Source organism: Telmatherina bonti, assembly GCF_933228915.1.
Source record: "Telmatherina bonti genome assembly, chromosome: 23".
NCBI classification, from domain to species: Eukaryota; Metazoa; Chordata; class Actinopteri; order Atheriniformes; family Telmatherinidae; genus Telmatherina; species Telmatherina bonti.
This window is the reverse complement of record NC_136632.1, coordinates 23,370,616-23,384,058: the sequence shown is the minus strand read 5'-3', so window position 1 is coordinate 23,384,058 and position 13,443 is coordinate 23,370,616. Positions and strand designations below refer to the sequence as shown.

General features: G+C 41.2%; 1 protein-coding gene across 6 annotated transcripts in view; it reads right to left on the bottom strand.

Annotated features, from left to right (window-relative positions):
- celf2 (cugbp, Elav-like family member 2) overlaps positions 1-13,443 on the bottom strand; it is a 262,520-nt gene that overhangs the window by 105,375 nt on the left and 143,702 nt on the right. For all 6 annotated transcript variants that reach the window (XM_079263083.1, XM_079263084.1, XM_079263086.1 and 3 more), the window contains one exon: positions 5,614-5,810. In XM_079263083.1, coding sequence (XP_079119209.1) covers positions 5,614-5,810 — 197 coding nt within the window. The remainder of the gene's footprint in view (positions 1-5,613; positions 5,811-13,443) is intronic.

Genomic DNA, 13,443 nt, shown 5'->3' with positions numbered 1-13,443 from the left:
TCATATTTGTTAGTTTGTTTTCTAAAAAATATTTTTAATAAAAATACATTGTCTTTATTTTCATAAAATTGTTATCACTCACGTCAATTTCTGGTCATTTCAGTGTCGGCTGTCTTTACCCCTCATTATCTGGAGGGGAGGGAGAGATTTAAGGATGGATTTCTAATGGATTTTGGCAAAATGTATAAAATAGCAGAAGAACAGCTCATAAATAGTTTAAATAAACTCTGTAACCTGCAAGCTGACAATAATGTAATACATTAATTATTGCAGCTGATGCGTCTGAATCAGCAGTTACTGCCAAATCTCCATTTTACACCAGTTAAAAACCTTCTAACTCCTTGATTTGAGTAAAATATTAATAAAGTAAGGACACAATTAAATATATGACTAGAATGTAAAAACATATTGATGATATTATGTCCAGTTATTACAAAACCACACAGTTTTTTTTCTGAAAACCAGTAGTTTTGGACATAAGAGGTTTTTCCCTGACAGCAGCGATATGATGATGTACATGTCTAATGTTTCACCTCATATCAAATGGTTTGCTTTGCAACATTACATTTAAAATAAAAAGGAAAAAGAAAAAACAAACTTCAGTTTATCTTCCTGCTCCTGATACTTTCATCACCCGACTCCTCCTCCCATTTTCACTAATTCTGTCTTTCCTTCCACCAGAGAGCTACAAAAACATGATAAAATGTTTAACATTAAATTACTGAAGAGAGTTAAATAATTCAACAAGTTTTCAGCCTTGCTGGTTATATGGAGCAGTGGAGGTACCGAGGAGTACTGCAGGAGGTACTAAAGATAAATGAAAATAGAAAGGAAAAACTTAAGTTGTAAAATGATTAGAAATAATAAAATCAACAGAGAGGTATAAAATAAACCATGTACACTATTTGAATATTTCTTGTGTCAAGTTTGAGACTATATTTTTCTAAAATAATATAAATATTTTGCTTTGGTCAGCCGAAAAAATACTTCACAGGCGTACAGTACTACAGTTTGCATGTCCGGGCCCCTGAAGCAGACCCCTAGGTGGGAATGGGGCGTACATATCAGACCCCTCTACACTCCAACAGCATAACTCTGAGTTCCTGGTTTTGTTGAAGAGCAACAGAGACGCTGGAGGAAACGGTGGTGGCAAAACTGAACAGTAAACGTACAGGTTACCCACAGCTAGACTCAAAACATCCAGAGCGAAGCCCACCACCAGAGAAAAATATCTGGCAACATCTCTGGTTGTAAGTCACTGCACAAAAAAATAGACTACAACAGAAGAAGACAAGGCATGCAGAGCAGGACTGTCGCTTCACGCAGAAAAATGAAAGGCTTGATCGGTGGCTGCGTTTCTTTCCCCAACAATGAGTGATACTCGACTCATCAAGCAGAGAACGACTCATTTCAAGGATTGTGAGGATGGAGTGGGAGATTTGTGGGAGCTGAAGGGCGGGGGGGGGGGGGGGGGGGGGGGGGGGGACGGACGGACTACCTCCCACATATACCCCGCCCCACCCTCGGAGACAAGCAGAAGAAGAAGAGAAGCGAAACAAGACTGGTGGGAGAGGAGTCATCTCAAGGCTAAAAGTACAGAACTACAAAGCGCTCAGCGAGTGTGTTGGTGTGCATAAAAGAGTTGATTTGACTGTTGGAAGAAAGCCGTCTACAGGCTTTCATAATCTCATATGACTCACAATCAGAGGAAGCCACGGGGGGAGAGAAATCACAGGAAGAAGAACTGAAATCAGAGCCAGGCTGAGGTGAAGCTGCAGCGATCCGATGGAGACATCTGAAAATCCAATTCTTCTTCAATATAATATCTGTATGGGGTCTTGTATCACCAGTTGGAACTGGTTTAACATCAAATCCTGAAACAAGGAGGATGGTCAAAGTAATAAGAGGTGAGAAAAAGAAACTAAAAAGGCATGAAAATGTTTGAGCAAAGTGTTCACTGCTGGGAATAAAGGCAACACTCTGCCTGGTTGGTGCTTCTAAACACTTCTCGTTTGGGATGTGTTTTTTTCCTCCAGAAGGCTTCCAGCTTTTTATGCATTCTTCTTTTGAAGTCTATCAATTTCAGGGGTGTAAACCAAGTGTGATCCCACTACATCCCTCTAAATGATATAGATTCAACTCTGCCATAAAACCATTTTTATCTGATTCAGGAGGCAGCAGTCAAAATGAGAAAATATATCACAACATAATCACATCCATCTGCTGTACATCAAGTTACAAGAAGCACCAGACAAAGAATTCTGCTTGTTCTTTTCTTAAATGCGTCTTTGTAGATTAATGTATTTATGACCTAAGAGGATAAAACCTTCAGTTTGTACTACTGTAGGTCCATTGTGGAATTTCATGTGAGTGATCAATATTCAGATGGAGAAGCAACCAGATTGTGCTGGGAAGTAGGGGTGGGAAAATCAAATTGAAAAATTGAAAATCTGAGTTTTTTTGCTTCACAATTTTAAAATAGATTTTTGTTTAAAAAAATTTTTGTTTTTTTTAAACAAATAAAAATAATCCATTTTGACATTTTTGCCATTTTTATTGATTTTATTGATCTTTTTACTTGTCTTCTTGGGTATTATAGCAGCAGAATGATGGTCTAGCTACTGTGAGGTTTTTTGTCTAATTGACATCAAGGAAAATGACAAGCAAAATAATAAGTTTTATACATTTATTTTGTTTTTAGTCTCCAAAAAAAAATCAGCAATATCGAAGAATTATGAGAATTGCAATTTAAATCAAATCGGCACCCAAAAAAAATCGTAATGGAATTGAATCGGGACAGAAGCGTATCGTCACAGCCCGACTGGTAAGCCACTTCCTCTGACTGCAAAATGCTCCAGAACCGGCTGCAACACCAGCTGCAACCGCGATCCGTTCACCCCCGTGCCTAACAGTTTTGGAGGTCTTATTTTCATGAAATGCTGCACTCTTTTTCCACCACCTGAACTTTCTTTCTAAATGCTTCCTTAGTTTTCATCTACAAACCTCTCAAGCTCAATTTGGTGGTGACATTTCACCACCAGGGTTGTATTTGCACGGTTGTGGCTGCACAACAGAACAATGCACCAACACTCCAGTCTGTGAAATCCTCCTGAAGGTCTTTTATAATTAAAGAGTGCTGCCAAACTTGACCCAAAGTGTTCCTGTGAACTATCGCTTCTTAATTAAAACATGAGAGCAAAGCAGTTTTCTAGCCTTGACCTGCTGTGAGAGCATCACTGTTTTTATTTTAGAGGATCAACGGCTGCTGAACGTTCAAGGCATCAGCATTTCTAAAACTAGAGCTGTCCTTTAAATACGTCTCGGAAATAAGTCAATTAAGGTCAGATGCTTTGATAAAAGTGATGCAAGAACTTCAAAGCTTTGAGGTGTCCTATTTTAATCTAAATCATATTAAAAATCAGGAAATAACCACACAGAACATGAGACTTTATGGAGGTCAGTTCATTAACAATTTCCAGCAAAGATCAGAGTCGGTTTTAATTTTTCCTTTATGTAAAGATTAAATGTATTAAATATGTAAGGTAGGAATATAATTTCTGACCTAATTCCAAGCTTGCGAACAGATCCTGACTTATGCTGGACTGGGACTACACGGTTACGTGCAGATTTCCCTCCATTCACTTCTGCAGTCATTTGCTTCACAAAAATCCTGTAAATTTTGCAGCATGACGTCATCTCTGATCACTTTCCCAACGCCTTACACGGTAACTCAAGAGGCAGGCTGAGTGGACCGAGATCAAGCTAACAAGAGTTCTGGTGGTGAAGAAAAAGCAGTTTCTGGTGTGGAGTGTGTGTGGCTTTTAACCTGAAGATAAGCTGCATCGTCATCTGTAAAAAACACTTTAATCTTGTCGCAGCACTGCAAGGTAACGCCACCTGAACATCACTGCATGTAAAGGTACAGGACTGGCGTTAAGGACAAGCAAATACAAGATATGGTGTTACCATAAAACACTTATTCAAGACAAGATAAAGATTATAACACTTTATATTTATATTTTATTGTGATGCACTATAAGCAGACTCTCTTTTTCTTATGGAAAGTCGACCCTTTTCTTGACTGAAACAAGTTGTTTTGATAAAAAAAAAAAAAGAGACTTGTGGTGAAAATCTGCGTCACATTTTGCTAAAATCACATATCTACACTGAATTCACAACATTTTGAAGCCTTAGACAAATATGTGGCATTAGGTCTCAAATGTCATGCATGATGTGATCTGCACTCCCTCTGAGGATCACATGGAGCCCATGGATGTATAAACTATTTGTTAATGCTTAGTTTTACATTAAATTAACAGTTTCTTGCCAATGAAAAGAGACGATAAAATACTCTTTATTTATAAGTAATGTTGCAGTCTTTAGGAACAGGGTTCAAGTCCTCAGGTTGGCAAAACAATTGAACCAGACCCTGAACAAGACCTTTAACCCCCATATTGCAAAACACAGCATTGCCTTATTTCCATGCTTTATCACAACACCTTATTGCTGAAATCCACCTTTATCCAAACCTTGGAAGTTAGCAGAGAACAGGGAATGTGGTGGTTCTGGTTGTAGTCTGGATCTTTGGTAGCGAACCAAAACAAGTGATGGAGAAGGTCATTATGTGTCGCTTCTCCTGCTTTCTCACTGCAATCTTTTTCCTTCACATGAATCCAAATGGGTCATATATTAAAATTGCCATTTGTTCTATATTTGTATACGTATCTTTTGGATTTATGGCCATTTACTGCAAGTAACATCAGCTGCAGATGTTAATCTTAATGAGGATGAATCAGTCCATAAATCCTGGATTCTTTTCCTGGAGTGTTTGATGTCTTGATGCACTTTATCCCACATGATTAGTATTTTCTGTTAAGAGACACTCTGAAACTTGAAATGTGCTTTACAGTTGGATGGAAGCACATCTTCCCTTCCTGTCATCCTCTCCCTCTCTGTCTTTACTTTCCTCCCACTCTCCACGTCTCATCTGGAGTGCCATAAGCACCCACTCCGCTTGATACCTGGTAATATGGCAGAGCTATTGTCTCTTCGTTGCTGCTGTCTCTATTGTTTGCTCTCACACTTGACAAATTCATCAAAAGAAAAAAAAAAAGAAAGAAAGCAAATGGGAGAAAATAGCTGCAAATCATGCAGTTTTGTACAACTGACTGCACCAGTCTGGCTGGGTAAGTCCTTGTTTTCTGATGATGCACCGTATGTAATTTTGGACACGTATAATATGTTCAGCTCCTATAAATAACCTTTGGAACATTGATGTTGTGAAACCCTGTAAGGAGAAGAGTGGGATTGTGTTTTCTGTGTGTGTTTGGGTTTGTCAATGTGCATTATGCTAACATGCATATGTGTCATGGTATATTTGCATGTCTCTTATGTATGGGGTAAAAAGAAAAAAAAAAAAAAAAAAAAAAAGATCTGAAAGACTGTTTTGCTTTCAGGCCAAAGAGCAAAAGGAGGAAATAAAACAAACAGGAGGAAAAAGTTAGAAGAGAAAACATGGAGTAGGAAGAGGAGAAACCAGTATAGAGGATGATGATAATGGACAGAGTGAAGGTAGAAAAGGATGACTCATCGTGTTCATGTCCACATCGGTACCTTTGCTCTGTGGCGGGTTCTGGCTGCGGTCTCGGAGGATGTTGATCTGGTAGACTGCTCCATACGGCTCAAACAGCTCCTTCAGCTCCTTCTCTGACCAAGAACGCGGGATCTGGCCCACGAACATCTTGATGGCATCCGGATCCGGCTGATCCGAATGCTCCAGCGCCCCGTTCATCTTTCCGGCTGTGCCGTTACTGTTGGAGAGACAAAGAACAGAACATAAAGAGCTGTTGGTGCATTTCACTCCAAATAACAGAGAAAGTTTAGGAATCATGGCCTCAACTATAAATTATAATCTCATATTTATGTTTAAAAGACTTGGACTAACTTTGGTTAAACTGCGACTCCTTGCTCTTGTGCAAGGTACAGCAGGAAACTGCATTATATATGGACTTGTTGCTAGGCAACTTTGCATCTTTTCAATCACTCTTCACACTATGTGACAGCATTGCAGCGAACATACTGAAGTAACAAAGGTCATGCTGAAAAAATTACATCAATTACTTGATTTTACCTTACAGTAATTGCATAAAATGAGATCTGAGGAAGCAGCAAGAGGAAAAAAATAGTAAATCCCCCACAGTGTTAGCAGGCTAAAGTGAAGAATGTAATGATGGAAAACCACAAGATTTTAATGTGGACAAAGATTATTTGCATTCGGGACCAAAAAAAGAAAAGTTGAATATCACCAAGGAGGACCACACTAACTCCATATTATTTATCCTATAGTGATAAAGCCTCTAAAACCAGCTTTAGATCATACTGAGAGACACTATAACAGCATTAAGTTCCAGTTTTACTGTCTGAAGCTGGCAGTTTTTACACATACTGACCCAACACGTCAGCAAACTGACATTTTACTCTGATGCTAAACGTGGATTTTTGAAGGTCGAGATGCGGCAATGGATCAGGAGGATGTCACCGACTCTTTATTGAAGGACTGAGCTGCAACTCAGATTTCATTCCTCCTTTTTTTTACAACTTGACAGCAAAAGATCTTTAGATTTTCTCCATGATATGAACAGATGTAAGATATTTTCTGTATTTATGAGCGGCTGCCCGCCACCGTGCTACACGAGCAAATGCTGGCGCATGTTTTTATTCATGAATGGGTGCAGCATAAGCTGTGTGCGGCGTGTTAATGTGAGCTTTTGTGTGAGGGATTAGGTTGCAGAACCAGTAAACTTCCCGGCCCTCTGAATGGACCCAAATCCTTACATGCTGATTGGCCTGGTTATATTTCCACATCTGGAATGCATACCAAATAGAGGTTAAAGTGCTTTTACCCCTCCTTTCACTGCAGAGCAACACTTATCTTTACAAAACACTCGTCGGACCACGTGTTTGGAATGCTAACTCGAGCCAGTCTCTCTCTTTTTCTTTTTTGGCGAATAATGACAAATAAATGGCTTTCAGCAGTGAAGCCTGATGGAGATGAGAGTGGTACCCGAGCATGTGCGAGGCAAAGTGTGACTACGTTTTGAGAAAAATCTCATACACATGGCTGCAAACACGCTGCCGTCAAGGCCTGTGGTCTATTTAAGATGGCTACGAACCAATTTAATGAAAGCAAAGTCAATGAATGTGCTGCTTTATTGCTCTACTTTGGCTTTTGTTATTCTCGACAGGAGAGAGAAATAGCATTATCTTAAGAGGCTAAAAAACAAAACAAATCCAAATCCCAGGCTTGGTTGGCTGACAACACTAATACCACATTATAAAGCTCAGCCAGAGAAAAAGAAAGAGTGAAGGAGGGAGGTAGGGGGGGAAGGCAGATATAGAGAAAGACTGGGAGGGAGGGAAAAAAAAAAAAAAACATCCAGACCTTTGAACACGGGCCATCCATCTTTTGCAGAAAGAGCCAAGGCGCTCGGCAGAAACGCCCAATTCTTTAAAGGACTTAAAGGACATGTCAAATGAAAACGCCACAACTGGAGAAGGAGTCAACGAGCCAAACCAGCGCTAACAGTCCTCGGGCCAATAACCGCTCCTCGCTAATCTGTCCAATAAAACGTGCAGGCCTGGGCGCCGAGGGAGCCCTGAGGGGTCGTGGCCGATGGGGGGGGGAAGGAAGAAGGGAAGCAGGGAGGGAAGGGCGGCGCTGGCTGCGAATAGCTGCTGCCTCTACCTCAGGCTGATGTTTAAGCACAAAGGCGACTGCGCTGGATGAGCCACGGGTTCAGACTGCAGCACATCATGCCTTTGCCCTCTGACACACACACACACACACAGCTGATGCTTGTGTGGAAAGAGGGGGAATAACTGGAAACAATCCCTCATTGTTGGCTGTTTGTGTGGGGCTTGTTGGGGGGGAGACGATACAATAGCCGGTGTCAGAGGAGCGCCTCCCTCGCCCAGGACACTGTCCACCCTGTGCTCCCTCCACCATTCACTCTGCCTGCTAAGACAATGAATAGCTTCACACTGGAAGCCGTAAGGCGTACGAACGCTCACAGTGTCGCCTTGTGGACTGTGTCTTCAGTCTTTTCCAGAGGTGGCTGGAAGCCGCTGACTCTCCCTTCTTATAGAGAAATGAGAACCCCTGGGGCTGAGACTGACAAGGTGTTATTGGATGCAGTCCGAGCTGTAGTCTGCGTGCACATGTTTGTGCAAGCGTGTGAAGCTCAGCAGGAGTGTGTCCTGGGGCCTGGATTAAGTCGTTGAGTGGATCCACTCCCGCCATAGCCTCTCCATCTCTCTCCCTTTTTCCCCCACTTCTTCCTTTTCTTTTCTATCTCTCCCTCTCAATTTGAGCCAATTGTTTGCCTTAATGGCTTAAGCATTGCTTCCATCACTCTGGTCTCCCTGCAGCACAGGGCCGTGACTGAGGGCTGATCTACACTGAGAGTCAGTGTGTGTGTGTGTGTGTGTGTGTTCAGCCACACAGTGAAAGTGTCTGGAAAGGTCTTTGAAACAGCTGCTAAGGGCTGTTATTCCCACACCTCACACTCACATTAGACAGCAGGCTTGTTCAACCAAGCTACATCTGCACCGTATTGACCATAAAACTTCATGGTGGTTATCCGTTTATTCATGCATCATTTTCACTGCTCCTCAGACCTGTCCTCTGTAAAAATAATTGTTCAACATTTTGGAAAGACTAATTGGCTTGAGATCCAGCGGTGAGGGGAGAAAATCGATATCAATCCATGTCTGTCAGGATGTGGTTTGCCTAGCTTAGCGTAGTGGCAGCAACTTTGAGAGACTGTTTAAAGTAATAAGTATCCCTTGAAAGTTGGGTTTTGCATGATGTCTGGACTGGAATCAGAGTTCCAAGGCTTCCTTTAATGTTACGGTTGGGCATGTTGGGTTGTGAATGGTTGCTTCTCTCCGGTAAATCATGCACTGTGACTGCTTGAATGAAATCTCTCATCCATCCACCTGCTAACCTCACATTTATCAGATGTTGCTGATGTCTCATGTCTTCTTTTTCCAACAGGCTCTTGGAACATGATAAGTCCAACCTTGACAGTTAAAGGATGTGTTCACATCCTGTTTGTTTAATCATGCTGCTTTCTTACAAAACTAGTTTTCTCAACATGTTTTATTTTGCTGGGAAAAAGCTAATACATACAGGTGTTTAGTTTATAAAGAAAAGGGTTCACAACCACACAGAGGTGCCTATGAAGGAGCACAAGAGGAGTCTAAGAAGTCTGAAGGAAATTAAGAAACTTAAAAACAATCTTCTCAAACTACAGACCGTATTGATTCATTTAAAATGAAATGAAAAGAAATTCAGACCATGTCTTTTCACAGTTACAAGACGTGTAGTTTCTCTGATCCTTATTTTAGGTTTGGTTGGCTTACTGCTCAAACATGCAAAGTGGGAGGAAGTGACTCACTTTGTGGACTAAAATATCAGCTTATGATGAGAAGTGGACACAAGTCTAAACTACAAGTAAGATGTTTCAGGAAACAATAGCTTCCTATGGTTTCAACTTCAGGTTGTCATTTTTTACTTTTCCAGACATTTTACATGCACAAAACTCAATGCACTGATGTTGAGGGAAACATACAGAGGAAGGGTGCATGAACGTGGAAAAATGCATGCAACTTTGGAGAAATCTGAGCCAGGAATTTGGCAAAAAGCAGGTTTGTCTGCAAATATGATGCAAAAAAAAATCCAACTTTTAGAAAAACCGATCAAGATGACGTTGCTGCAGGAACAGGAAACAGAACGAGCTTTAAATGTAGACAAAAAGGTACGTCATTTTATAAATGCTAATGTTCCAGGACTTTGCACATCTGTGAAGGTCTGGTTCACACTGATCTATGCTTTTAAATACATGAAAACAGGTCGGTCTGACAGAAATCTGACTAAATCTAATTTAAAATTGGAATGTCACCCTGATAATGCATGGGTGTCCAGCTCCAGCCTTGCAGATTTACTATGTCTCCCTGCTCCAACACATCTGGCACAAATAAATCAGCCATTGTGCAGAACTTTATTGGCTGTGATTGGTGTATTGGAACAGGGATGCACTGAAAAACCTGCAGGACAGCAGGCTTTGAGGACCAACTTTGGACACCCCTGGTCCAAAAGTTGACTGTTACCCGGTGCCAACTTCAGGATTTAACCCAGAATAACAGATGATCATGGCGATATCATGCAACTCTTTTGTTTGAGCTACTCTCTCCTGATTTTAGTTAGCTGGTTTTTCATTTTTACTATAAATTTTACCAGTTAAATACATGTCAACAGGTGATCAACACCATACCCTGCTGTGGCGCTGACTCGGCTGCTTGCTGGACAAATGTGTCTCCGTTAACCCAGTTTGTGGAATAATTGTCGGTTAATGTGGACGCCTTGTACATGGAAAGTAATCAGTCCTCTAATATTTAAGCAAAAGGAAAATGATTTTAAAAAAAGATTAACAAACTACATATTATCAACTCCAAGTGTCCCCAGATGCATTGCTGCAGCGGCCTACCATTGATCCCAGTCCGCACTGGTTTGCTGTGGATGTTAAAAGGAAACTGACTACAGGAAGTTCTGAAGACTACATTTACTCTCTCTCTATTCTCTCTGCTGGCCTTGTTCACAGCTGGAAGCCGAGATGGGAATGTGCAGCGTGCGACAGCAGGAAAGGAACAGAGGCGAGCAGGTAGATGTGAGGAGGGGATGGATGCAGATGAGCCAGGTCTGGGAGTAAGCACAGCTCAGAGCTCAGCAGGAGATCCCTCAGAAACCGGCTACACATGCACATCACATCTCACACTTGGGCTTCAGTTCAGGCTGGCTGCACCGATCCCCCTGCTGCTTCTCCCTTTTTGTGCTCTAAAACACATCCTCTCAGACTCCCTTAACCCCACAATTTAAGCACACACATTAAAAAGCCGCCCTCTCTCTCCAGAACACACACACACACCAACACACTTCAGTGGGTTCGCGGAGGGGCCGAGCTGCCATACAATTCTTCTCATTGGCAGGATGTTGGCGGGGTGTGTAACGGTCCCACAGGGGAACTAATCTTGTTTACAAGCAGAGTGAGAAACATCAGTTCCCACCCAGGGGAGCGAAGCGACCAAGGTCAGCAACACATACACCTAAACACACATACATTTACCAAACTGCTGTCAAGTACACACAGGCAACATGGGAGCACACCAGGACATTTCCTACCATGATGTCCATGCAAACAGGTGTAAAGAACGGCGTCTACACACATCGTATATCATGCTGCTTACTTACAAAACCAGTTTTCCCAACATCTTTTATTTTGTTGGGAAAGGCTAAAACATACAGGCGTTTAGTTTATAAAAAAAAAAAAAAGGTTTACAACCACATAAAGGTGCCCATCAAGGAGCACAAGAAGAGTCTAAGAAGTCTTAAGGAAATTGATAAACTTAAATCTTCTCAAATTACAGACCGTATTGATTCATTTGAAATGAAATGACAAATAAACTCAGACCATTTCTTTTCACAGTCACAAGACATGTAACGCTGGGCCTACAGCAAGTATCTCCCTGAATTTAAGAAGAGACAAAGCTGTTTGTGCCATATTGGAAGCTAATCAGTAACATCATCAATCAGAAACATCAACAAGTTGTTTACGTGGTAACAAGTTTATCTAATCCTTATTTTAGGTTTGGTTGGCTTACTGCTCAAACATGCAGAGTGGGAGGAAGTGACTCACTTTGTGGACTAAAATATCAGCTTATGATGGAAAGTGGACGCAAGTATAAACTACAAGCAACAATAACTTGATATGGTTTCAACTTCAGGTTGTCATTTTTCACTATTGCCGACAGTTTACATGCACAAAACTCAATGTTACACACAAACTCTGAGGGAAACTTAATATAACAAAGTAAAAAAAAAAGTCATGAGCATCGCATTAGAAACATTTAAACACTAAACCTTAACTGGAGACACGAGACAAGCCTGGAATAAAAACACAGTTTCTCAGCCTGAATGCTTTCTGCTGCAGAATCAACCCAAAAAAACAAGATTAGCAACTTCCCCGTAGTACACGCGACACAAAAAGGCCAGATTTTTCCTCTCCTGAATCTCTTTTTATAACCAGTTTTGTTATCAACAGTGTGAGGCGGATTAGTGAGTCAAACTAAATCAGTGAAAGCCTGAATTATTTGAAGCACTTTAAATTATTCTCTAACTAACTTACAGTGAGGTAAACTGGCTCCCAGGGGCCTCGTACAAGCCAAAGCAGGGACTGTGATTCACTTTAACTCAACAATAAATAGTATTCCACCCACATTTAGCACAACTCCCATGTTTGCAGAACATTTCACATGTTCATTATCAATATTTCTGTGCTGCAGGGTGAAAGGAGGCCAGCTTTGATGGCGCCGCTTTCTATGAATAACTGTGACCGGCTGAAAAGCCGGGTTCTTTGTGAGAATATATGATTGCCTTTATGCGTGCGTATGTGTGTATGGATATGGGGTTGCCATGGAGACGTGGCAGTACATGCGTCGCAGGGAAACAATCAGATAAATGTCACAGTTGCTTAATGAAGCTGCACCGGTGCCCTGATGCTCAGCTAGCTCTGCGCTAACGAGCTACTGCTTGCCGCCGCCCGCTAATGATAGGAGACACACGCGCTCACACACACACACACACACACACACACACGCTTACTTCCTCTCACACAACACGGTACGAGATGCATCTCATTTTGATCGTTTTTGTGTCTCATATTTTCTTCCGCGGGTAAGAAGTGGAAAAGCCCAGACTTTTCCAAGAATTAAAGATGCCTTGTTAGATGTTGCAGGCGGCAGTGTGTGCAGCACACTACATGACAAATAAAGCCGTCTTAATGTGGATACTTCAGTTATATTGTCACAGAATAACGATGCAAAACCGATGAGAAAAAAAACCAAAAGTTTGCCACATGAAGATGCTTCAGTACTCTTTGGAAACTCTTTGGCACTACCTTTTTATCATTAGTTCCAGTTTTATGTAAAGTTAAACTTCATCCCAGTAGAAGTAGAATTGCATCTTCACACACGCCATGTTTTTTTATTTTAAATATCCTGCACCACAGTAGCATTTTACAGAATAATTACAGCAACAATCAGATGAACACGTTCAGCCGTCGGCTGATGCAGATTAAAGAAAATGTCTACTGATTGGTTTACAGTTTAACTGATCAAAATACAAAACAAACATATTTCAGCATCAATGATCACGTCATTTCCCAAAGCCGACTCCATGATGGCTCAGACTAAATGCAGAATTACGTTGTTTAACTAACATTTTCCTTCATGTTCCACAGATCAAGGATGCTTCTCATTAAAACATCCAATTTGCCTGTTTTTGTCATCAGCTGCTGCTAATTGACATCCATCCCATGAGAAGTTTGT